Source organism: Ochotona curzoniae, unplaced genomic scaffold (genome assembly GCF_017591425.1).
Source record: "Ochotona curzoniae isolate NIBS_2020 unplaced genomic scaffold, NIBS_Ocur_1.0 scaffold_461, whole genome shotgun sequence".
Taxonomy (NCBI): domain Eukaryota; kingdom Metazoa; phylum Chordata; class Mammalia; order Lagomorpha; family Ochotonidae; genus Ochotona; species Ochotona curzoniae.
In genome coordinates, this window is record NW_024467120.1 from 12,357,535 (window position 1) to 12,383,933 (window position 26,399).

At 48.1% G+C, this 26,399-nt stretch overlaps 1 protein-coding gene across 2 annotated transcripts; it reads right to left on the reverse strand.

The window, feature by feature from the left end:
• Positions 1-1,768: 1,768 nt before the first annotated feature.
• Positions 1,769-19,728, reverse strand: LOC121147711 (zinc finger protein RFP). Of its 2 annotated transcripts, none has more exons than XM_040967617.1 (8): positions 18,829-19,728; positions 17,589-17,684; positions 12,840-13,070; positions 9,204-9,226; positions 7,349-7,464; positions 7,185-7,217; positions 5,588-5,614; positions 1,769-3,390 (listed from the first exon to the last, which is right to left on the reverse strand). In XM_040967617.1, the coding sequence occupies exons 1-8, from the start codon at positions 19,246-19,248 to the stop codon at positions 2,795-2,797; spliced, it is 1,542 nt and encodes a 513-aa protein (XP_040823551.1). In that variant the 5' UTR covers positions 19,249-19,728; the 3' UTR covers positions 1,769-2,794. The 2 variants fall into 2 exon arrangements, with proteins under 2 accessions (XP_040823551.1, XP_040823552.1); XM_040967618.1 differs by having other exon boundaries at positions 9,204-9,235; positions 12,849-13,070; positions 18,829-19,350.
• Between the last annotated feature and the right edge of the window lie 6,671 nt (positions 19,729-26,399).

The following is a 26,399-nucleotide window of genomic DNA, read 5'->3' on the forward strand; positions in this document are numbered from 1 at the left end:
TGTCTTTGTGAGCCTTTATGCTTCGCCCAGTGCACCATGTCCAGCCACAGCTGTGATCTTTGCAGATCCTTAAGTGCAGAAGAGCCACAGTAACAATGCAGGACTCCAGGGGAGAGTACCGACGAGTCTTAGTTCTGTCCCTCCCCTGCAGAAAAGCACCCATGCATGCATGCATCCATCCAGACATTGTGGGGGGCAGCACTGAATGTACGTGGTCATGTTCCATCTCTGTTAAAATCCTAACTTTGGGGCCCAGCAGTGTGGTCTAGTGGCTCAAGTCCTCGCCATGAATGTGCCGGGATCCCATATGGACGCCGGTTCTAATCCCAGCAGCTCCACTTCCCATCCAGCTCCCTGCTTGTGGCCTGGGAAAGCAGTCAAGGACAGCCAAAGCTTTGGGACCCTGCACCCATGTGGTAGACCTGGAGGAAGTTCCTGGCTCCTGGTTTTGAGTTGGCTCAGCTCCGACCATTGTGCTCAATTGGGGAGTGAATCTCGGTATGTCTGACTTTGTAATAAAAATAAATCTTTAAAAAAAAAATCCTAGCTTTGCACTGTGGATAATTATCCTCCCTGGTTTAGTTTTCTCAACTGTAACATCAGTGTACACACTTCATAGCACATTACATACATGTGTATATGTTCTGAAAGATATTGTTATCTTGGTGTACTCAGAAAAAGCTCCTCAGCCTCCTGGAAGCCCCCTTTTAAAAAGTTGTTTTGAGTGCCTGGTATGAGGGCCTAGTGGCTAAATCCTTGCCTTGCATCTGCTGCGATCCCATATGGGTGCTGATTCATATCCCAACTGCTCCACTTTCTCTCCAGCTCCCTGCTTGTGGCATGGGAATGCAGTCAAGGAAGGCCTTGGACCCTGCACCTGCATGAGACCCCTAAAAGGCTCCTGGTCCCTAGTTTCAGATCAGATCAGCTCCAGCTGCTAAGGCCACCTGGGGAGTGAATCAAGATCTTTCTCTGTATAGCCTTTCCAATAATAAAACAATATATATTTGAAAGTTAGAGAGCAACTACTGGTTCACTCCCCAAAGAGCCACAAGAACCAGAGAAGGCCAGGCCAAAGCCAGGAGCTCCATCCTTCCGGTCTCCCCAGGTGGATGCAGGGGTCCTAGGAGTGTATTAGCAGGGAACTGAAGTGGAGCAGCTGACTCTCAAACCAGCAACCATATGGGATGCTGGTATTGCAGCAGCAGCTTAACTCACCATGCCACAACACTGGCCCCAGAAGGCCCTTTCTACAAGCCCCTGCTTCTATTTCCCCTGTAACATCTAAAATTGGGACATGTGACCACCAACCCATGCTCTCCGTTATGGAACCTCAGTGTGGCACACTGCAACATACAGCCCACAGGGTCTTGGTTTCTAAGCCCAGGTTCTCAAGCGGAAAAGCTTCTAACCTAGAAAGAGGGGTATTCTTTCAGTATGGCACTTCCTCCCTCAGCACATGGTGATGGTATCCAAATGCCTGGTGGGTTCTGGAAGAAAGGTTTGGGTCGTTTCATTGCCAACCACAAAACAAAACAAACCAACAAAGAAAAAAAACACTTTTTCAGTGAAATTAAAGGATATCCAACATTACTTTCTCAATAATTAGAAAGTCATTTTATTATTCAGTTAGAAGCAAAAATACTCGGCAGAATGGAATTCTGGATTTATATGGAAAATCACTACCATTTCCACACACACCCAACCCCACCCCACCCCAATTATCTATGAACTGAGACTTACCAAGACCCAGAAAATGACAACACTGTAAACATCCATATTCACTTTATTTTTAAACAGAGAGGCATGTACCCGAAGAGAAGGACCAGCAAGGGGGCTCGTTCAGAGCGATCTGCCCTATCATTCTAGAATGTGGCATGATCCTACAGTCAGGGGGCTGGAGCTGTCTCAAAGGTATGCGCATCCGAAAGGTCAATCCTCCCATCGCCCAGAGGAGATGGAGAGAAGGAGGCAGAGGTCAATGAATCCCTGAAGTACTTCCCCAGCACCCTTCCAGGGCTGCCCTGTGCCCGCCAATCCATACGTGTGAGTTGGGAGGGGGGCCTAGAGACAGCAGACACGTGTTGGGCAGAAATCATCCTGGATGATGTGTATCCAGCACCAGGATTCCCCTTCCAGTAGAATAAAGGAAGTGGATGAATCCCTTAGAAAAGACTCGGAGACAGTGATTAGAACATCATCTCATAATACAGCTGGAGGCGTTTTCCCACCATAATTTAAAAATAACTGACTAATCAAAACACACACAGGCCGCGTTAACTGAGTTAATCAAATTATGATGGATGGGGAAATCGGGGCTTGAGGTACTCTTCCAAGGGAATAAAATGAACACAGGTGGCCATGTTCACTGGGCCTTGACGTTCCATCCAAGTTTTTAGGGAAAAGCTCCAGTCCAGAAATAATAGCAGAAAACCTCGGTCACTCTTCGTGGCTGACCCAGGAGGGCATGCCTGTCTCGGACGGCCCTGCAAAGCCAGAGACTCCCCACATCGGGATCGCTTCCAGTAGTGTGTAAAAGCAAAAAGGATGAACCACCAGAGGTACACTCTGGTTTTTATTTATTTTGGTGGGGAGGAGAACTCTTGATACTTCTCAAAATTTCCAGGGGAAGAGAAAGGATGGTAAGAACATGGACATCCTATCTCCCATTGGCAAGGGGGTGGAAAATGGTGAGAATACCTGGAGTGACGGACAGGAAGTGGCAAGGCAACAAGACGTCTTGTGCCTGGGACCAGATTATGGCCAAGAACCCTTATAGCCTAAGTTCACGTCCTCAAGGAGAAGTCTCCATAGAATGCCCATGATTCCCAACATGGCCAGAAAAGCCATCAATCCCACTCATGGGACAGATGATCAGAGGAGCTGCACTCTTCCCACCCGAATAACTCAGACTGAAGTAGGGCCGGACAGGACCACAGAAGGTAGCGTGAGAGAAAGTGAAGGTGTGACACCTCTCTGTCACGTTGTAGAAGGACACCTCCCCAGCATCATAGTCCAAGAAGATCCCCACCCGCTGGAGGGGGGTCCGGAGGGGAAGGGCAGTCATGGGGGAAGTGAGAGCCCAGTATTCTTTCCCATACCACAGTGACACTGCCCAGAAGCCATTCTGGGGAGCCGAGGTCACGCCACCTTTTCTGCATACTGAGTCTTCGCAGACACCTATGGTCCACTTGGCTTTGTCTCCCACTTCTACCTCCCAATAATGTCTCCCAGCGATGAAGCATGGAGAGCCCAGGACACAGGGGAACAGGTTGAATCGTTCAGGGTTGTCGGGCAGGTCCTGCTGAAGGTAGCTGTAACGCACTTGCCGCAGGTTATCGGAGAGGATCAGGCTGGGGTAGGCCGTGTCCGGGTCCAGAGTCACATCCACTGCAGAGACACAGAGGCATGGTCAGCCCGAGGGCCAGGAGAACCACTCGGCAGCCTTTCACACCTTCCTGCAAAGCTCCCCACAAGAAGCTGCATTCATGTATGGTGAAATAAATCCTAAAATCCACACTTAAGAATTACTGCTTGGGCCTGGTGCTATAGTATAGTGGTTAAAGTCCTCGCATTGCACGTCTGGGATCCCATATGGATGCCAATTCTATTCCTAGCTGCTCCACTTCCCATCCAGCTCCCTGCTTGTGGCCCAGGAAAGCAGTCGAGGACAGCCCAAGGCCTTGGGACCCTGCACCCGCGTGGGAGACCCGAACGAGCTCCTGGCTCCAGATCGGCTTAGCTCCAGCCGTTGTGCTCACTTGGGGAGTGAACCATCGGACGGAAGAGCTTCCTCTCTGTCTCTCCTCCTCTGTATATATCTGACTTTCCAATAAAAATAAATAAATCTTTAAAAAAAAAAGAATTACTGCTTAAGAGGGGGTGTTTAGTGCCCAAGACCCTGGTGCAGGTACCCAGGTCCCACAGGCAGCACCTGTGATCAGCAGTCAACTCCTACTCCCGGTTCCAGCTTCCTGCAAGCACAGGAATGAAGGCTCAGGGACCAGGTTCTTGCCACCACGTGGGAGGCCTGGATTGAGTTTTTGGCTCTCAGCCTCTCCTAGCTCTGGCTATTGTAGAAATCTGGGAAGTGAGCTAAAAAAACTCTTTCCTTGTTACTATGAGTTTTTTCTTTTCCTTGGAATAACTAGTTACCTCTTAATAAGCATATATTGAATATTGAAATTTTACCTGCATTCCCTTTCTTTTACATCCTAACCCACAATATCCAGTATAGTCTGAATTTGAGGTTTTCTTACATGTCTGTAAATCACTTTTCTGTGAAACCGACAGTGTTGCAGAATTCAGAATATCACAGATTTTAGACAGGCAGCCATGAAACATTAGTGCTTCCTCCCCCAGGAAAAAGCCTCTCTGCAGACCAGCCTAAGCACAGCTGTTGCTACCAGACTGAACTTAATAGCAAATAATGGGAAAGCTTTTGGCTTTCAGACTTGGGATCTGAGAAATGTAGATAAGTGATCAGGAGTAGGTACCAAGGTGTCCCCCTTTCAAGTCATTCTTTTACGTGCTTATTTATTCTATCAAATCTTTACTCTGCACGCCCAAACTCCGTTTCTCGTCTAACGTCTGTGTCTACCTCGGAGCTCTCAGCCAGCCCTCACTGTTCTATTCTTCACATTACCTACGTCACATCTCCTGGGACAAGCATTTAGTACGTGAAAGCCCGGATAAGTGCGCTCACTTGCTCTTTGCCTCTTGTTCTGGAGAAGTCTGCCAACTACTGTGTCTCCAGAGCACAAAGCCCAGGGAGGCCAAGTGACTCCCACCACGGTTCAGTGGAGGACCTGGCAGAAGCGAGCAAGAACCCCAGATCCTTCATTCGTGGTTGAACAATCTGTTCCCAACAGCTGCCTATCTCTTTCCCATGTCCCGGGTACACTTCATACCTTCCACCAGACCATGAAAACTCCAAACACAAAGGGGCTGTCTGCCTTCCTCTAAAATATCCAGCACAAGGCTAGACAGTGCAGAAGGTGAGCAAGGGACTCAGACTTAAATACGGGTCACAGCCGGTGGGTTTGAGTGCACGGACTCATCCCTTCTCTCCGTGAAGCCTTCCACAAGACGACAGCTGCGTAACCACAGAAAGTATGTACTTCCAGTTGAGGAACCTCTAGGACTGTGGATTTGCAGGCTTTCTCTGATTCTGGGGTGAAAGTGGCTGGCAAGGAAGGGAGCATGTGACCATTTCCCTGAGGTGAAGTGATGGGCTGGGCTAAGGCTTCCAGGCTGCGTCTGGCACTGAGAGCTGAGCTCAGTCAGCCCTGCCTGTGGCCAGCTGCTTGCTGCCCCGAGGCTGGGAAGGCTGGGAAGGCTGTTTGTTTTAGGAAGTAGAGGCTTCCATTCTAACCTTTTTTGACATCTCAGACTAATTTCTTCCCATGGCTTTAGTTCTGAGGCATTTCAGGAGGCAAAGATACTATGAGAAACCAGTGGGTTTTTGATGATTTTTACACATGAAACCTGAAGGAATCCACATTTGGGACACTTTGAAATCATTCACATTAGCAGAGAGACGCATAGGGATGTCATTATTCCCAACAGTTTGTCTTCCATTACTTACCTGAGTATAACTGAGCCTCTCTGAGTTCTGAAAGAAAAGAGAAAAGCAGTTACAGAAGTCACAGGAGTATTTCCAGGAAGCAGGTTAACACCAGGAGCTTTGCTTAGTAATCCCAAGGTAGAGGTCTCCACCAAGACCTCCAGAACTCCCACTGTGAGCCGTGCGCTGACTTCCACATCTAAATTATGACTCCATCATTCAGCCAAGAGACTGAAAGGAGAGAGGGGCTGGCAACTTCATTGAAAGGATAGCCACACGCCTGGGATGGCCAGAACGTTGGGTCAAACTAAGCCCAGACCACAAGGCTGCAGAGAGGGAAGCAGGCCATGTCTGATTGTTTCGCTTCCGGCATTACCTAGTGTCGTAACTGTCTCCAGCCATGTCTCCCTTGTGGAGGACACAAAAGGGTCTCCTACATCTATGCTGCTAGATGCCAAATGACCATACACATCCGACAAGATGCAATGCCAACAAGGATTCAGCACACATAATACAAGAAATTATCAAGGATTAGGAGGCTTTACCATTTACAATAAGAAAAGGAGTTACATATATGTAAGGATTTTACTAACCAGCCTAGCCAACTACTAAACATGGCTCACGAGTAGAAAATTTTAGATGTGAAAGTGTCTCCTAATTGCCCAGAATATTTTAGTGTGTCAGGCTCCATTCTAAAGGCTTCAGAAATGGTGCCTAATCTTAGTTTACAACCTTATAACTATTATTTTCGTCATTTAGAAAGTTCCACTGTAAGATCTTTGGTAAGGGGCCAACATTGTGGCACTGTGGGTTAAACTGCTGCCAACATTAGCATTCCACACAGTGACCAGTTCAAGTCCTGACTGCTCTACGTAGGATCCAAGTTCCCTGCTAATGGCCCGGGAAACCAGCAGAAAATGGCCGCAGTTTTTGATCCTCTGCATCCACATGGGATACCCTGCTGATGCTACTGGTTCTTGGCTTCTCTGGTCAGACCCAGACATTGTCAATATTTAGGGAGTGAACCAGTGGATGGAAGACCCCTCTTTCTTTGTAACTGTGTCTTTCAAAAAAAAAAAAAATACATAAAATACTGGAAAAAAACAATCTTGATGAAGTGGTGGAACTGGGTGTAGACAGCGCAGGCTGTCCAAACTGCCAGTGCTCACTCCTAACAACTCTGCTGGTAGTGCTGACAGGGCTGCCCGAGTCCTCCCGTCTGGGATGGCACCTCTGGCCACAAACAGCAGGAATTCACCAAACCACGAGACGCACTGCCTCAAGGGAAATGTGATTAGGACAGTTTCTGTTCATTTTTTTCCCTAATCAAAAACAATTTAAGAATAAATCAAATTCAGAATTAAATCTCTGGATTGCCTATTTTCTCCTTCATCAAGACAGACTGAAGAATGACTGAACAGTTACCAGATTTCAAATTAGAACAAGAAGCTATTAATTGAAAAATTAAAAAAAAAAAAAAAAAGAATGCAAGCTAGCAAGCTATCAGGTCAGGCTGACTGGCACCTCGCTGGTCTCATTCCCTAAGGATTATAGTACAGAAGGCACTGCTTTCCAGGAAATGTCAACATCAAAAATCACAGCAAATACATGAACTTACCTTGGATTTTCTCCATATCTGACTGCATTTTTTCTAAGGAGAGAAAACGAAAAGTGTGAATTTGCATGCTACTCTCTCTGGTTGGAAAATATTTCCTTTCAGACATTACATAAATATTTACAATATAAATCCATTTCCCCTCATAATCCCTCCCCTCATATTACCTGTGAACTGCTTCAGACTTTCCGTCAAGAACAGACATTTTTGGGCAAAAATGTGGATTTTCTCTTGCAGATCTGGAGGTGTGATCCAAGGTTCAGGGATCCGGATTCTTTCAGCCCTAAATTAAAACACACACACATGAATCCCTTCCCCCAAGCCACAATCTTCCGGGGTTCAGATGGTCCTGGGCTTAAACTGAGCTATATGGATGGAGTTGTTCAAACCAATCCCTACAGCTTTTCCTGGACTCTGATCCCCTCGATCAGGGAAGGAAGAACCCTTACTCACTGTCAGTTCCCCCATGGATCCAAGCCCATGGACATCCTAGCAGCAATTCCTCAAAAACACATTTGCTGAATTAAGTTACGGGCTGACCTTACCACAAAGTACTAGAATCTATGACCTACTCCTTGTTATTTATGGTAGGTAATTATCCAGAATCCCCACAATCCAAATACAATCTACAGAGAGATAATGCACTCCCCGAGGGTCAACAGACCAATTTCACAATCTCTGGGGAAAAAAAAAATTCTCCGGTTTCTCCAATTTTATGGCTTATACATATCCAGTCTTTGTTGTAGTTAGATATGACCTGCTGCTAAATTCTGGCCAATGGGTGGCTAAGAAGTATCTTGGTATTTTGAGAAGTCTGTCTGAAAACAGAATGTGATATGACATCTTCCCCAAGCTGGTGTTCCAGCAGCCAGCCAGGGATGCAGGAGGGATGTACCTTCGAGATGGTACAAGAGCAAAGCGGAAAACATCCGGAGTCCGTGAATCACTGGAGCCAACACACCAGCCCCAGGCGTTACCTGTACATTCTCACATGGCAACAAAACCTTGTGCTACATTTAGGCCTAAAGCCAATGAAATTTTGGTGTTCTTATCTCCTATTGCCATATCTAATCCTAAATTATCCACTAGATTCCAAACAATCTACCTTCTTATGTTAGGTCAGAAATAGATGGGCATCAAAAGGCAGTAGGCAAAGGTGGTATTTTCTTGGGTCATCTGACTGGGAGTCAAATATACTCTTAACATAGATCCATCCTGGGGACCAGGACCCTCAAGAACTTGACTTCCATCAGCATGATTCTACTGACACAAACCTGCAAGCCAGCCCACCTCATCTACGAGGTCTTCCCTATCTCCTGAAATGTTCTCACATAGTTCATCTACATCTTCTCTTGGAGGATTTCTACCATACAGGCTTTTAACCAACTGGGAAGCCCATTTTCCTCAAAGCCAGCCTCCACCTCTGTTGGCACTCTTGTACTAAACATTGTATTCCATTTGCCTTCACCTTCCATTCTGCAAACACAGCACTGTCCTGGCTTCTCACCCCTTTCGAAGCTTTCCCTGTGTGATCATATCCCAACTCCCAAGGAGCTTTTTCCTACTTGCCACTTGATGGTAGAAAAATAATGGAAATAAGAACCAGAATCCAGTGGCTCACGAGTAATCATATAACTTCAAGTCCGGTATATCCTACTTACTTTGTATTTCTTCTATTATAAAATAAAAACGATAGAACAAAAGCAGAAAAATTTCTGAAATATATAGGAAACAATAGCTGAACCTTGAACTCGGCCTGAGTCCCCACACTGCATGGAAAGGTACCCACTCTGTTAAAACACTGGCACCGCCTCATTCATCAGTCTGCCAGTAATTCCCAAGGTTTACCGAGAAGAGCTCTGGTTCACCTAGTTCCTTACACACTAGTGACTCTCTTCCGGGATAAGCAGGTATGTCGGTTTTGTATCTGTCTCGGCCACTGGGTTCCTTTCAGGATGAACAAACATGAGGAAAACAGTCTTCCTGAGCTTGATTTTACACTAAGGGGAGAGGGAACTGTACCTGCTCAGTGTGTCCCCGATGTCCTGCAAAAGAAAGGAAAAGCAGAACCATCAAAGGCCATCGTAACATCAGTCATCTTTCATGCATGGTCTTTGAAAATGCAACTATGGGATGGCCCCCAGGAAAAGCTACAAGACAAAGATCAGTGCAAGCAGCTAAAAGCCAGACAGAGAAAACGGGGAAGCATACGCTATCCTAGCATTCCCCCTACTGTGTAAGAAAAATAAATCTTAAAAAAAAAAAGACTTATGGTATTATTTTTATTGGAAAGTCAGATATACGGAAAGGAAGACAGAGAAGATCTTTCGTTCATTGATTCATTCCCCAAGTGAGTGCAATGGCCGATGCTATGCTGATCCGAAGCCAGGATCCAGGAACTTCTTCCAGGTCCCCCACATGGGTGCAGGGTCCCAAGGTCCTGGGCTGTCCTCCACTGCTTTCCCAGGCCACAGCCAAGGAGCTAGTCGGGAAGCATGTCTGCTGGGATTAGAACCAGTATCCATATGGGATCCTAGCACATGCAAGGCAAGTTTAGCTGCTAGGCTACTGTGCCAGGCACCTAAAATTTATTTTTTTCTCTCCCCTTTGATATATGTGCCACACTTATTTTCAGAAGAGGTGATTGTTTATAGTACCACTTTATACTTCTATGTGTAGTTCCTAAGAACAACTACATTTCTTCACATAACCACATTAGTCATCAAATTCAAGAAATTACACACAGACACCTATCCAACCAGTGGCCCACACTTCAATCACTTTCTTAATGTTGTTTACAAATATACCACCCACCCACAGGGGAATCTAGAATTACTAGCTACATTTAGTTATGATGTCTGCAACAGTCCCTCAGTACTGACTCCTCTTTCACAGCATTGTTTAAGGTGTAAGTTTGTCAGATATCTCCCTCATGATTAGACTCAGATTGTTGCAGGGAGAAAAAGACACAAAGAACGATCTTGCATCCACTAGCTCGCTCCCCAAATGGCCACAATTGAGGCCAGAAAGCATCACAGCACAAGTCCCTGGGGCGCCTCCCACTGACTGCCCCCCACTGACTGCCCAGGTGCATCAGCAGGGCACTCTGGGAACCATGACAATGGACACAAGACCGCACCACCTCTGACCAGTAAACGTTGTGTCCTTTAAAGTGACATGACACCAACATGCCCCACATTTGTGATACCGGTTTGGATCCTTGTACTGTTGTTATTTTACCTCTTGTAATTAGTGAGTGGTTATAGGTACACTACCAATTACCAAACGTTTCTCGAACATTCATTAACAACACTTGTCTGCAGTGCCAGCACTGCTGCCAACAGCAGCATACCACATGGTACCAGTGCATGTGCCGGTGGCTCCACTTCTGATCCAGGTCCCTGCTAATGGCCTGAACAAAGCAGTTCCAGTGTTTGGGTTCCTGTAATTCATGTTGAAGTGGTAAAACTCCTGGCTTCTGGTTTTGTCCTGGCATATCATTGGCACTTGCAAATATCTGGAAAGCGAACCAGCAGATGTAAGACACCACTAATCTCTCCGTCTCTCGTCAAAACTCCTTCAAAATGAATAAATATTTAAAACAAAAACTATTGTCTCAAGTGTTACTACGATGGCTGTTGAACCATCATTTTCTAGCTTCAAATTTCCTTCTGTACTATTTTACTGACATTCTACTGAAAGGAAATATTTCCCCTACTTATTACTATGGACTTACAGATTCATTCATTTACAGTTTAGCTTGTGTATTATGGTTAAAGGGATATGATTTAGGCAAAGAAAGACATGAAATGGGACCTGCACGGTAGCCTAGTGGCTAATCCTCGCTTTGCAGTCACCGGGATCCCATATGCCTGCTCATTTGTGTCCTGACTGCTCCACTTCCCTTCCAGCTCCCTGCTTGTAGCTAGGGAAAGGAGCAGAGGATGGCCTTGGAACCCTGCACTCATGTGGGAGACGCAGAGGAAGCTCCTGGTTCCTGGCTTTCAATTGGCTCAGTTCTGGCCACTGCACCCACGTAGCAAATGAACCTGTGGATGGAAGATCTTTCTCATTTTCCTTCTCTCTGTAAATCTCACTTTCCAAGGGGGGAAAAAAAAGACAGAAAACATGAAATACTGATACACACTGCAATATGGTTAATAAACCTTGAAGAATGTATGCCAAGTGAGAGGAGCCAGGGACAGGAATTTGGTGCAGTGGTTAAGATGCTGCTTGGGGCAGGGGACTGGGGACGGGAATAGTGGCAACCGTGGCTTAAGCTGCTGCCTACTGTGTGTTGGTTTGAGTCCCAGCTGCTTCACTTTCAATTCCCCTCCCTGCTAAAGCACCTGGGAAAGCAGCAGACTATTGCCCAAGTGCTTGGGCACCTGCCACCCACATGAGACTGGCAGGAGGACCCTGGCTTTGGCTGGAATAGCCCAGCCCTGGCTCTTGTAGCCATCTGGGGAGCAAATGAAAGGCCTCTATTTCTCCTCATCTCTCTATAACTCTGCCCTTAAAAAGTAATCTCTCTCCTTTGGGATACCTGTATTTCACATGTGAGTTGTAGACTTGAGTACCACGTTCTGCTTCTAATTTAAGTTTCCTGCTAATGCTACTCCGGCACCTTAGAAGCACTGATTCTCTCCCCCAAATGACCTAATTAAAGTTGGGAGGTGGCAGGGCACAAGAAGTCATATAGTGGGGATTTCTTCCTATTACAAAGGCACCTGGCTGACCAGCCTGCACTTCTGTATGAGATTCACAGGGAGTTCCAGGGTTGTGGCTTGGCTTGGCCCAAAGCCGGCCAGTGCACCATTCAAGGAGTAAGTCAGCCGACAGAAGATTTATCTCTCCCTCGTCTTTTTCAGATACATAAACCAAGAAAACCACATGGGTACCAGCTCGTGTCTTTAGCTACTCCATTTCCCATCCAGCTCCTTGCTTTTGGCCTGGGAGAGCAATAGAGGATGGCTCAAAGCAGTGAGACCCTGCACCTGCATGGGAGACCTGGAAGCTGCTCCTGGCTCCTGATCGGCCAGGTGCAGCCCTAGAGGCTAAAGTCCTCGCCTTGCACACACCAGGATCCCATATGGGTGCTGGTTTGTCTCCTGGCAGTCTTGCCTCCCTTCCAGCTCCATCCTTGTAGCCTGGGAAAGCTGTTCAGGGTGGCCCAAAGCTTTGGGACCCTGTACCCATGTGGGAGACCTGGAAGAGGCTCCTGGCTGGCTCAGCTCTGGCCGTTCCAGCCACTTGGGGAGTAAATCAACAGATGGAAGATCTTCATCGCTCTCTGTCCTCCTCTCTGTATCTGACTTTCCAGTTAAAAATGTTTTTTTTTCCTTTTTAAGAAAAAGAGCAAATGAGGTCACCATAGAAAAGTCACAACTACGATAAGAAGCACTTATCAGTATAAGGCAGACCTGGACACAGTATCACCTTTTAATCCTCCCGTGAGATGATGCTTTGAACTGGTCTAAGATACGGCAATCGCAACCTCTAGTGCACACGTTTTGCTTTTAACTTGCGAATGCAGCGCTTGGCAAGCCCTCGCTACCCCTGAAGCATTCACAAGGAGACAGGGCCTGGGTCCTACTTGGCAAAGGAGGGAGACTCTTTGTCGTGGGAGCCACTTGGGCAGCACTCTCTGTGCCTGACCTGCAAGAGCTCCCTGGTGGGCTGCTGCTGCTTCTCTTCCAGCTGGGCAATCAGGCTGCTGAGGTGGGAGATGTTGCAGGAGAACTGGGTGATGGCACCATTGATGCTGTTGTAGATGGCCAGGTCTAGCTCCTCCAGGCGTGCCAGGAGCCGGTACTCATGCTCCTTCAAGGAGTGATACAGCTGCTCAAACTCCCACACGATCTTCTCCCTCTCCATCTGGGTCAGGCTCTGGCGGGTGACAGAGATGTCAGTAAAGAGAGGGGAAGCCCACTGCTGGATCCCTTCCCATCCCCCGCGACCATGCATTCAGAGAACTCATCATTTTGTCCTAGGACACTAAAACACCACAGTGTTCATTCGCTCACTACTTCTGGTGCTCAGTGATTAGCTACAGGATGTCCTGGAAAGAGTTGCCCCAGGGATTGTTACGGCAGTTCCTGACCCTATGGAGCTCAGTCAAGTTAATACTCATGAGACACACATAGCTCATGGGACAGTCAATTAAAGACCAGGAGACAGCCTTTCTGCCTGACATCCTAGCAAAGTCACTATTTTGACGTTTCTCCCCAAACTTTACAAGGACCACAAGAAAGATCTTGGAAAGTTGGCAAAGAACAATAAAGAACCCTTGAATCGTGGCTGGTGTGATAGTGTAGTGGTTAAATTCCTCGCCTTGAACACACCAGGATCCCCTATGGGCACCGATTCTAATACTGGCGACCCCACTTCCCATCCAGCTTCCTGCTTGTGGCCTGGGAAAGCAGTCGAGGACGGCCCAAAGCTTTGGGACGCTGCACCCGCGTGGGAGACCCAGAAAAGGTTCCTGGTTCCCGGCTTCGGATCGGTACAGCACCAGCTGTTACGATCACTTGGGGAGTGAATCATCGGGCAGAAGATCTTCCTCTCTGTCTCTCCTCCTCTCTGTATATCTGACTTTGTAATAAAAGAAATAAATCTTTAAAAAACAAAAAGCAGGGCCTGGAGGTGTGGCCTAGCGGCTAAAGTCCTCGCCTTGAACCTGCCGGGATCACATATGGGTGCCGGTTCTAATCCCGGCAGCCCCACTTCCCTTCCAGCTCCCTGCTTAGAGCCAGGAACTTCTTCTGGGTCTCCCACATGGGTGCAGGGTCCCAAGGTCCTGGGCTGTCCTCCACTGCTTTCTCCCAGGCCACAAGCAGGAAGTTGGATGGGCAGCATGGCTGCTGGGATTAGAACCAGCACCCTTATGGGATCCAGGCATGTTCAAGGCAAGGACTTTAGCTACTAGTCCAGGGAACTGGGCCCAGGCTCCTGGCTTTGGATCAGAGCAGTTCTGCATCATTGCAGTTGCTTGGGGAATGAATCATCAGATGGAAGATCTTCCTCTCTATCGCTCCTCCTCTCTGTTTATCTGACTTTACAATAAAAATAAATAAATTTGAAAAAAGAAAAGAAAAAGAAAGTGTACATTTGAAGGCTTGAGGTGATGGCCCAATTGGTTAATTCTCTCCATACAAGCACTGAGATCCCATATGGGCACCAGTCGGTATCCTGGCTGTTCTACTTTCCACCAAGCTCCCTGCTTGTGGCCTAGGAAAGCAGTAGAGAATGGCCCAAAGCCTTGGGACCCTGCCCCTGCATGTGGGAGACCCAGAAGAAGCTCCCGACTCCTGGCTTCGGATCAGCTCTTTTCCAGCCTTTGCAGCCATGTGGGGAGTAAGCCAGCAGATGGAAGATCTTTCTGATTTTCCTCTCTGTAAATCTGCCTTTCCAATAAAAATAAGTAAATCTTAAAAAACAAAAAAGGAGGGGTTCTTGTCTTCCTGCCACTATGGCAGAGCACTGGGGTCCTTTTCCTCTTGACACTATGGCAGGGGGTGAGGGTCCTTTCTGTCTCAAAACCCCCTCCCGTCACTAGGACGGGAGTCTTCTCTTCTCAGCTTTTCTAATAAATCTTGCGTTAAAACTAAAAAAAAAGGAAATTGTACATTTGAAAATCAGGTTTTTTTAAATAGGTTAATAGTCCATGGTGGGAAAGTGGTACAGTCTTCACAAAAGCAATGTACAAACCATGTGAGAAGAGGCACAGGACCCAGCTATCCCACTCTAGGAACATATCCAAATGAAACTAAAGCTACATGTGAGAAGGGGATCTGTAATCCTATATTTACAGCAGCACAATCTATAATAGCAAAGACATAGAAACAACCCAGATGTCCTTCCAAAGAAGAGTGCTTAAACTGTGGTACATCTGCTCCATGGAATATTATTCAGCCATTAAAAAGAATGAATTGTACCATTTGCAACTAGATGGTTCCAAGTAGAGACCATTATGCTCAGTGAAATAAGTCAGCCAGAAAAAGAGAAATACCATGTTCTCTCTAATAAGGAATCCATCATGCAAATTGGAATGTATAGTGGTGGAATAGAGACTACCATATCCAGATGTGAAGACACAATGCAACATGCATCTCTGCTTCCAAACAAAAGATAGACCCCCAAGGAAAGTGTTGGATATACCTAGACAATGGGATGATGGACTGTCTGACATTGTCTGTACCAGCAACGCAGGGGGACACTTATACAGCCAACTGATGGAATTGTAACTCCTTATGAAGAATTGTGACTTTATGGGAAAAATCAATCATGGGGTGGAAATTGGGGGTGGGGGGGAGGGATATCCCAGACTATACAAAACTGTACAATAAATTTCAAAAATAAAAATTGGAAAAAAAAAAAAAGGAGAACAGGAGTTTAGCACACAGGTGCAAGGCTTTCCGGGAAGAGTAAATGACACCAGAGTGTGAAAAGCAGGGAAGCGGTTTGTCTGGCTGGGGCAAACAAGTGTGGAGGGAGGACACCAGGAAAGAGATCAGGCCACACCTTGCTTAGGAGGCTAGGGGGCAAGAACTTTATTGCAATTGAGACAATAATTTTCACACAGGGAAATACCAGGTTAGAAACACACACGCCCTGAGGTGGAGGATTTGGGAAAATTCATCACAGGTTTGCTGAGCAGCTTCCTCAGGCCCACGTTCCATCCCTCCAGGACAGGGCCTTTACAGGTACCCCAGCTCCCTGGCTGGAGGGGAGGGGACAGTCCCAGTTTCCTCTCGGAGCTTCACTGATCACAGCCCCTCTTCCTTCTCCACCTCTCACGGTACTGTCAGAGAGAGCTTAGAGGTCTGCTCTAAGCAAACGGGCAGCAGATGGCTCCAAAGGAATCAAACAAGTTTTATTGAAACACAACCATACCTATTCACTTACATACTGGATGCAGCTCCCTGTGAGACGACACATCAGAACTGATTAGCTTAAAGGGACCCATGGTGCCCCCAAAGCTAAACACATATTCTGAATTCACATCCTGCCGAGACACTTCCCCCGCTGACCACCCCTCTAGCCACCCTGACACTAGGCACTCTCTGTACAACTTAGTACATACTCCCACCCCTTTCTCTATAAATCCTTCTCTCAGCTGAATAAATCTTTTCAAAGATAAGCCAGGAAATAGAATCTCAAAAACAGAAAACTAAAGCTGAAGGAAACCTTAAATATTAGTGTTTCTCAAAGGGGATTCTCGGCCAGGACACTGCTGTTGGGTTGCATAATGCATAGCATTCCTCACCCTACCCTTCCGGGTCACCTGATTTCCTAGAATAAAGACCAAAGAAACATCCACACAACTCTTCTGAAAAGCAAAAGGCAATACTAGCCTTGCTGGAGATCCACAAGTCTTGTCCAACCTGCCCTGCAGGATGTGGCTTTACCCACTACACCACAACACTGGTCTCCCTGCTACCCCACCTCAACCCATCCATTCCACAAAGCCCAGACGCTGCATGATGTTAAGCAAATGGCTAGTGTCAGATCAACAGGCATGTCCAGGTGGCCTGAGTTCAGAGAAAGGCTGTCTTTCCTCTTCGACAATCCCCCCACAGGAGACCCGGTGCTGTACTTAATGACTCAAGATCGCTCAGGCCCAACAAGAGGAGGCTTCAGCCACAAAAATCCTTCTGGAGTAAGAACTGCAGTGTCAGCTGACTGTGTGGGCAGAGCAAGTGGTACGATCTAAGGACATCACAGGCTTGAGTCCCCTGGTTTAGAACTTCACCATACCCCGGCTAGGACTGACACACTTCCTCACAAGCCGATTCCAGACACTACCAGTGTAGGACTCTGCTTTTCAGATACCTCTAAAGGGTAGATGTTCACGATCTTTTATTCATTCAAAAAACATGATAAATGCTTAAGTTGTGGAACAGGTGAGCCTATATTATGAAACTTTGTACATTCCGTTTTTCAAAAACAAAATTCCCAAATATCCATGTCAGAATTAGCCCATCAGGTCCCTGCCAAAGCCTTGAAAGACTGGTCAAAGAATTCAGAATGGATGAACTGTTACTCCAGAGAGAGGCCACCAGGGTGGCTCGCCCACATCGAGCAGCAGCACCCATGGGTAGGACACAAGCTAACGGGGCTCAAGATCACCCCGCTCCACGCCATCAAGGATCAGGGCTAGTCCACACGCGGCCAGCAAGCGAAACTTGATCGCTGTGGGGGATTTCTGTGACTTGCAACCACAGCAGCTCCCTCTTCTCCATAAAAGGGAATCCCTCGGTTCTCCAGGTGAGTCTTCCCGGGCACATGGGGCTGCTGTACCTGCAACTCCAGTTCTGAGGAACGCAACTCAACAAGACCTGGCTTGACCATCAGAGGGACTGACCAGTCAAAACACAATGATCCGCAAATTCCAAAAGCCCTTACCAAGAGTTCAGCTCGTGCTTGTTCCCCCTGTGCCCGGCGCCTCTTTTTCAAGTCTTTGACTCTTTTGAGATGGTCCAGCTGGTTCTGGATTTGTTCCTGAGAAAAAAAAAAAAAAGGCAAAGTTACACAGGCCTTACTCAGCACAAGCATGGCTGTTCTGCTTACCACATCCAGAACCCACTCTTCTGATGCCAGGTCTCTGGTTCTTGCGTGGTCACAGACCCCAAATCCACACAGCATACCACCACCGTCTCTCCTTGGGCAATGTGTGCCCTTCTTAAACGGCAAGTCATCTATCCACTTTAGCACAAAGGTGACTAGCCCAAGAAAGTTAAAGCCTACGGTGTAGGCCACAGAGGCACACTGAGATAAATGAATTATCTTCTCTCATTTTCCTGCCTATCCGACAGCTGCCACCAGAGCAGGTGGAATGCTGTTAACTGGAAACTCCATAATCATTGACTGCACGAATGCTGTCACGTTTAAATGGGAACACTCGCCATATTGTCCTGTAGTCCTACAAGACACAAAACAGACGACATCATGGACGCCCTGAACGTCTCCTTAAGACTGTCCTACTCCGGATACTTTGCTTCCAAGTTATTGTTTCTGCTATCCGGGTCTGCTCAACAGATTGCAATAAGCTCTGCACAACTCATTCCCTCATCACGATACCTGTGTTATCTCCTGGGCCTCGGAAGCGTGGCTTACTCAAGCAGCCAAGAAATGCACTCTTTTCCATGAGCTTCTAGAACAGGACGGGATACAGGAAGTACTGGGAAAGTCGCTGACGGACTGAGTGAAAGGCGTCTGATTGCTGGGCATACAACCAATTCTCAGCGCAGCCTGCGCGGAGTAAGTTGGCCATGCACGCCTCTGCTGCTGTCAGGCCTGGGGGTCTCCACAGCCCCCACTGGAGGAGGGGGCTCTTTATGCACAAGGTGTCAGTGATGAGGGAAACGCAGGGACTGACGGGGACTGGAGCGGGGGATGGGCGGGGGGCTTCTGGCTTCCTCACCAGCTACAGGTTTTCCTCCAAATCTGAGTGCTGAGGCTCAGGAGCGCACAGGGAGGAAATGACGGCTGTGAACCACACGTCCGGCTCAGCCATTTTCTAGGCAGGAAAAAAGGGGGGAAGCCCCTTTTGGCTCCCTCCTCCCTTTGTCCGTCTTGCACGCCTGCCCCCCTCCCCGCCGCGCGCGCGCTTGGGTGGGTGGGGTGGGATGGAGGTGGCCCTCACCTTGAAGCCCTCCACCGCCTCTTCGAGCGGCAGCACGCTGTGGCCGCGGTGCTCGCGGGAGCGGTCGCACACCACGCAGATGGGCATCTGGTCCTCCTCGCAGTACAGCTTCAGGGGCTCGCGGTGCTTCTCGCACACGCCCATCTCGCCGCCGGGCCCGGACGGCCGCTCGGTGCGCAGCTGCTTCACCAGCTGGGTCACATTGGCCAGGTGCCGGTTGGGCCGCATGTGCCGCTGCGGGAAGGTCTCTCGGCACTGCGGGCACGACACGTTGGTCTCAGCCGTGCCCCAGCAGCGGGCGAGGCACGCGCAACAGATGTTGTGTCCGCAGTCGAGCATCATGGGCTCGACGAAATACTGCAGGCACACAGGGCAGGTGGTCTCCTGCTGCAGGCACTCGGCCACGCTCGCGGAGGCCATGGCGAGGGCCTGAGAGAGCGCACGGGCATGGGCCCGCGGCACCGAGCCCTGCGCCGAGCCCAGGTGCCGGGCGCGCTCTCCGGTTCGCAGCTCCCAGGAGGCGAGGGGAGGCCGGCGGGGCGGGCGGAGGGCGGCGCCTCTCGGGGCCGGATCCCTGACGCGCCCGGCGCGCTGGAGGCTCGGGGCGGGAGGCTCGGGGCGGGCCGGGCCGCTCCCCACCCCGCCGCGCCCCGCTGAGCGGAAGCGGGGACGCCGCAGCCGCCGGATCGTGCGCGGCGGCCCTGCTGCGGGGGCCAGGAGTGCGGAACCGCCGGGCTGGATCCCAAGGGGACAAGGAGCCGACGGGCGAGTAAGGCAACGTGGCCGCGTCCGAGCGGATCGGGGAGGCCGCGTCGACCCCACCCCGGCGCGAGCGGAAGAGGCGGCTCGGCGGGGCGGGGCTTGGCCCGGGCTCCTGCAGCCCGACGCGGTTTGGGAGCCTGCGGGCCTGGCTTTTTCCTCACGCACGGCGCGCCGTAGCTTGGTCAGCCGCCTCGGGGCGGGACGTGCCGGCACGAGAGCTCGGAATGGGTCGCTGGTGCCGTGACAGGGTGCATCCAGGCCCGCCTCCCCGTTTCCGCAGCCGCCCGGCCTGCCCCCGCTGCTCTTTTGTTTCTTTGGTTTCCCCGCGGCGCTCAGGCCTCAGCTGGCTTTGTGTGTAGGGTTGGGAAGTACAGACCTTGAGGTCAGGGGGTGGGGTTGCTGCATCCGGTATGTGACGCACGTTAGTCAGCAAACCCCAATTTACAGGGGCTCACAATTTTGTTTTGTTTGGGGAGAGGAGAGGTGAAATGGGTTTAACATGGACCGGTAACTATTTCCGTAGGGCAGAGATGTCAGCAGGAGGGTGCTTATTTGGGAGTAAAACCTAAAACCACTCCTTCCTTGCATAAGTTCGGATGGAGACCCAGGGTCTGTTCTAGCGTCCAGGACAGTTCCAGCTCTGGCATCACCCCCTCAGCCCTGACCAGGTGTTTGCTGCTATCCAATGAATAGTTCTCAGCTACAGTTCTTGCGTCTCAGCAGTGAGGCCTCTGCTTCCAGAGCAGCCCTTGAGAAGGACTCACCCCCGGCGTCTCCCATCCAGATACTAACTGGGCCGACCCTACTTAGCATTCCAGGTCAGACCACTATGGGCACATTCAGGGTGCTAGAAGCTGCAGGCTTCTTACTCATGCAAGACGGTGCCCAGGGGGCTGAGTGGATGTGCCAACCCCCTGAGGATGTGCCAATCCAGTCCTTGACATTCTGGACCCTAAAAACTAACCCATTCCCGAGAAAAGGTAGAGAACGTGAACTAAGCCACACTATGTTGAGATCCTAGTTAGCCTAACCTGTTTATGCAGACTCTCTTCTCATATGCCCAATAATAATAATAACAGGATTGACACAAAGCTGCAGTGCTTAAAGTAAGCTGACAGGTTGGTTGGACATATTAGAACTTAGAAAATACACCAAAATACTGGAAAATATACCAAAAAAGAATTGGTATAACAAGGAGGAAAAATTGCAGCTTGGCTCTGAACATTTCATAAATGATCGCGGAAAACTGAAAGACTCCATCTCTTTTCTCTAAGAATTGCTTATTTATTGGAAAGGGTTAACTGAGAAAGAGAGGCCTTCCATCTGCTGGTTTGCTCTCCAGATAGCCACAACCACCAGGACAGGGGCAGGCTTGCATGAGGAGGTGAGCTTTTTCCAGGTCCCCCATGTGGGTGCAGGGACCCAAGGACCTGGGTGGTCACCTGCTGCTTTCCCAGGCCATAAGCAGAGAGCTGGATCAGAAGTGGAGCAGCTGGGAGACAAATCAGCACCCATATGGCATACAAGCAGCTTCTTAATCCACTGTGCCTGCCCATCGCTTCTTAAAATATATTCTAGATCACTGCAAAGCTTTAAATTACAAATAAATTGGCCAAAAAAAAAAAAAAGGACCTCATCTTACATATTTTTAGAGCTCAGTGCTGTGAGTCAGTTGACTAATACTGCCCTTTCAAGCGCTGGGATCCCATATGGGCACCAGTTCGTGTCTCAGATGCTCCACTTCCCATCTGGCTCCCTAGTTGTGACTGGGGAAGCAGTGGGGGATGGTCCAAAGCCTTGGGACCCTGCACCCACATGGGAGACCCTGAAGAAGCCCTTGGCTCCTGACTTCAGATCAGCATGGCTCCAGTGATGCAGCCATGAAAAAAGTGGACCTTCGGATGGAAGATCTTTCTGTCTTTCTCTCCTTCCTGTAAACCTGCCTTTCCAATAAAAAAGTAAATAAGCTCTAAAATAATTATAATGTATTTTGAAATCATGCAGAATGTGTCTTAACATGACCCTTCCCAACCCAGAGGCCACGCATGGATAACTTAGATTACGTAAAATTAAAAATCAAATGCCCTTTTTCACTAAAACATACCTTTGAACAGTTTTTTGTAGTGGGTGTTTTGCTGTTATGGTTCTTATGAGATTAAATAAACAATTTTTAAACTAAGCTGCCTGTGCTTGGACAGCCCTGTCTCCATTTTAAGCTCTTTCTGTGACAAAAGCTCTGAGCCAAGCAGCTGGCTGATAGTGAGCAGGCCACTTCACATTGCCTGACTGATAAGCCACAGTAACACTGTGTGGTGCTATGCAAAAGACATGATTTGGGTCTTGAACATTTTCCTCTATGGTTGATATCTGGAAACTAGGCTGGTGCACCTGCTAAGGCAATAAGTCATAGTAACTTCAGGCTGCTGTTTGGGACACCTCTCAACTCAGTGAGTGGTCACTCAGCTGCTGGTCACTCAGCTGGAGAGAAAGACCTTGACTTCATTGTTGTCGGCTTAAGTGGACCTGTTGAACATCACCTTGAAGGAACAGTTTTTCCAGTCAATTTGAAAATCTCCGTGGAGGCCTAGTGTTTGCTGGTTTACTGACACTATATGCTCAACTAACTTTCTTTTTACCTCATTTTACCTATCCTTTTCTACATTCCTTTTTTTTTTTTTTTTTTAAAGATTTACTTATTTTTGTTACAAAGTCAGATATACACAGAGGAGGACAGACAGAGAGGAATATCTTTCGTCCGATAATTCATTCCCCAGGTGAGCGCAACGGTGCTCTTCCAATCCGGAGCCAGCAGCCAGGAACTTCTTCTGGGTTTCCCACACGGGTGTAGGGTCCCAAAGCATTGGGCTGTTCTCGACTGCTTTCCCAGGCCACAATCAGGGAGCTGGATGGGAAGTGGAGCTGCCAGGATTAGAACCGGCACCCATATGTGTTCCCAGCATATGGGCAAGGTCTTAGCCACTAGGCCACCATGCTGGGACCCTACATTCCTTTTTAAAAGATGTTTATTTATCTGCTTATATGTGCTCTGCAATAAACCAGTTTATTCAGGAACTGTCTTGGCTTCACTTGGTTGTCTTTGGGATGTTACTTTATATTCAATTATGAGGAAATATCTCTTTTTATGAATAGCTGCTGTTTTGAGTCTCAGTTGTGTCTGTTCTTGGATATGTATCCCAGAAAAATTAAAATGCTTGTTCACATAAAAATTTGCATGAAGCATTACTCATAGTAGTCATGCCTGGAAACAACCCAAATGTCCTTGATGGAGAACTTAAGTTAAATTGTGGCAAATTTGTATCATGCAATACTAAAAGTGAATAAACCACTGAAACAACTTGGATGGATTCAAGGAAATGATGCTGGGAGAAGGAAGCTAGTCACAAAAAAACTACAATTTGTGTGGTTACATGTGTAGCATTCTTGAAATGACACTGCTGTTTCCCTAAAGAGCAGAGTATCAATTATCATAGTTAAGAAGGCATCTGGCTGACTGAAGGGTGGCCTGAGGGCTCTTCCAAGGGAACCATTCTCTATCTTGACTTGGTTTTGTTCACATGATGTCTACACACAAGTAAATTGCATAGAACTAAAGACATGAATGGGTGTGAAAATTGTGAAAATGTTATAAATTATGTAAAAGTCAACTTCCAGGTTGTGATAATGTATTATGCTCATACAATGTGCTATTGTTGGGAGAAACCAGTGAACCATGTACTAAGGTCTCTTGTATCTCAAAATTGTATGTGAATGTACAATCATCTCAAAATGAAAATGAAAAGGCTCTGTGTTTCACAACATCCACACCTTGTTTTCATCCAGCCATCAAAGCTCTGTGTTTTGCTCCTATTGGACAGAGGGAGGTCACATGCTAATTCTCCTGGATTTGGCTTTGCTACCCATCCCTGAACCAATTAAGGGCAAAAGAGCTGAGTAATGTGCATAGATCCAAAGTCCATTCTTGAAGTCAAAATTTCAGGGACATCAGAGGTAAAATGGCAGATTCACTCAGATTCTTCCTTAGCTCTGTCTCTCTAATTAGCTGCTCCAACACTCTTTGTCAAGGAATTTGCCTTCAACATTATTTAGTAACAAAGAAACGGATGGAGTTTCATGATTCAAATGGGAGAGGAAAGAGAAAAAGTATGTTGTCCTAAATGAGTGATTTTTTTTTTCTAAAGAAAGGTAATCAGTGTATGTTGGGCACCTCAGATAAGATGCTGTTTAGGACGTCCACATTATGTTGGAACGCATGGATGGAGTCCCACCTCCTCCACTTTGGATCCAGCTTCCTGTTAACATACATCCTTGAAAGCAGCTGATGATGTTACTAGGATCCCTGTCTCCCACATGGGCTATTTAGATTGTGTCGTGGGTTCTTGGCTTCAGCCCGACCCAGCCCTGCCTGTTGCAAGGCATTTAAGGAGTGAACACATCTCAGTATGTCTCTGCCTTTCAAATACAATTATTTTTTTTAAAAAAAAAGATAGCCATTAAATTCATTACTTAAACTTGAACACCTTAGCAAGAGAAAGGTTAACCAACTATGTAAACATCATCAAAATTTTTCTTTAAAATCAAAGAATAACAAAAAGAAAGTTTTTTTTTTCTCAATGTTTTTTTATAGTTGAGAGGGATACACACCCATGTGGGCCTCTGACTAGGATGGGGAGGGTCAGGTATGATGGAAGGTGGGTGGGACCAATGTTTCAATTTTTTTTCTTTTCTGGAGGAAGGTGACAGAACCACAGCTTGCTGTCAAACTACCTTAGCACCAGGTGAAGAGGGCCAGTCATTTGATGGCACCTCAGAAGCCCTGTTGTGGGGAAGACTGTCCCAAGGAAGTTACTTGAGTGGTTTTGGTAGTTCTGAAAAGATTGTTGGTTTCATTGCTCCAGGGTTGAGAAGATCTTTCCAAGGCCTATTGATTGACAAAGTCCGCCTTAGGGCAGCCACAGACCCAGAAACATGCTGCAAGCTTGGCCAGACTTGTCCAACCTGTTCTGCCATTCTCTGACTGTCCCGTCCAGCAGGACAGTCAACAGGGGTCGCGACCAACCTAGGAGAGAATGGGGGACAAGAGACACAAAGAATGGACAGCAAGACAGTATGTCTGATCAAGCTGACTGATTTTATTTTTCACCCACAAAGCTTTATAGTCTGCAAAACAGAATCTATAGGTGAGGGGAAAGAGGAAATAGGGTCTGGGGTATGGTTTCACAGCTCTTTCTGAGCAGCTATCTCTAAAAGCCCCTTATGCTCAAAAGAGGTGGGAATGGTTTCACAACTCTTTCTGGGTAGCTATTTCCAAAATCCCCCTATGCTCACAAGAGGATGCTGGCAGGTAGGGCATAAGCCAACATCCTGTTATGAGCACCAAGGATGGTCAGAGCAGGGTGGGTTGCTAGCTGACTTGTAAATCACAGGGTGTCTTTAAGACTTTGTTTCTCTTGCCCTTTGCTAGCTGCTACTTTTTCACTGACCTAGATCTATATTCAAAAATGGCTTTAGTATGGCTATAGCATATGGCTCCCAACATCTGACGAGGCACTCCATGTCCCCTGCTAGCCTAGATGAGCTGGCTGTCATATTCTCCCATGTGCATCTGGACATGCTGTCCACTGCATAGGCATCAGCAACGGAGGAGGCCCAGTCCTGATGCATGCATTCCAAGGTTGGACCACACATTCTATGACACTTCCTGTGGCCGTGGTCTACATTTGGCTGTGTAGTAAGGGAGTTCCCCAAGAAACCTTGCCTGGGGTCACCCCAGACCTGACTATTATGTGTACCAACCAGTGCAGGATCATGTTCAGTCTGTCACCTGCACCAGCCAGTGCTCATACAGGTGGATGCAGCTGTGCCTGGTTAGTCTCATCCCAGCACTGTTTCGCACACAAACTAGTAAGTGTTGCAGCCCAACCCAGCCAATTCACTACAGACCCAGTCTTCATGTGTACCAGTGGGTGTTGTGGCCTAATCGGAGCCACCCCAGTCCCATTACTACATTTGCCAACCTTTGCTGTAGCTTAGCCTGATCAAGCCCACATTCCATCTGGCTCTCATGTACACCCATGGGTATTATGTTTTAGCTGGACCCATCAAACTTCTATGTTGACAGTTGCCACCACACTACAGAGCCTAGCCCACCCCAGCCCTGGTTTTCTTGCTCAAGAGTGAGAGGTACAGCCTAGCAGGGAAGTACCCACAGTTCCCCTACCAAAAATCCCGGATCTTGCACCTGCCAGGGGGTACTGCTGTCTAGCCTGACATACTGCAGTCTTGGCACTTTCTAGCTGGTGCTATGGCCCAGCCTGGCTGGCTCACATCCTTCTAACTCTCTTTCATGCCAGCTGATAGGATAGCCTCGCCTGGCCTGACCCAACCCTAGACCCAGCCCACATGCTGGCTGATGGATGCTGTAGTCCTGCCAGAATACCCCTAGTCCCAGCTCTCACACTCACTGGAAGAAGCAGCAGCCCAGTAGGGGAGTCCCAGAGGTTCCCCTACCAGGCCTGCTCCAGCCATGGGTCTTAGGTGTGCCAGCAGGTGCTGCAGTCCAGTCTGAGATGGCTTAACCTGTCTCAGCATACACCAACAAGTGCTAAAGCCTGGCTCAATCTAACCTCCCCCCCATTCCCAGTTCTGTCTGGCGAGTGCAGTAGCATAGCCCAACTTGGCCTACTCCCAGCACCAGCCCTCATGTGAACTGTCAGGTGTTCTGGTTCAAGCTGGCTTGGCCTGTATCCTGTCCTGGCTCTAACTCATTCCAGTGTGTGCTGTGGACTGAC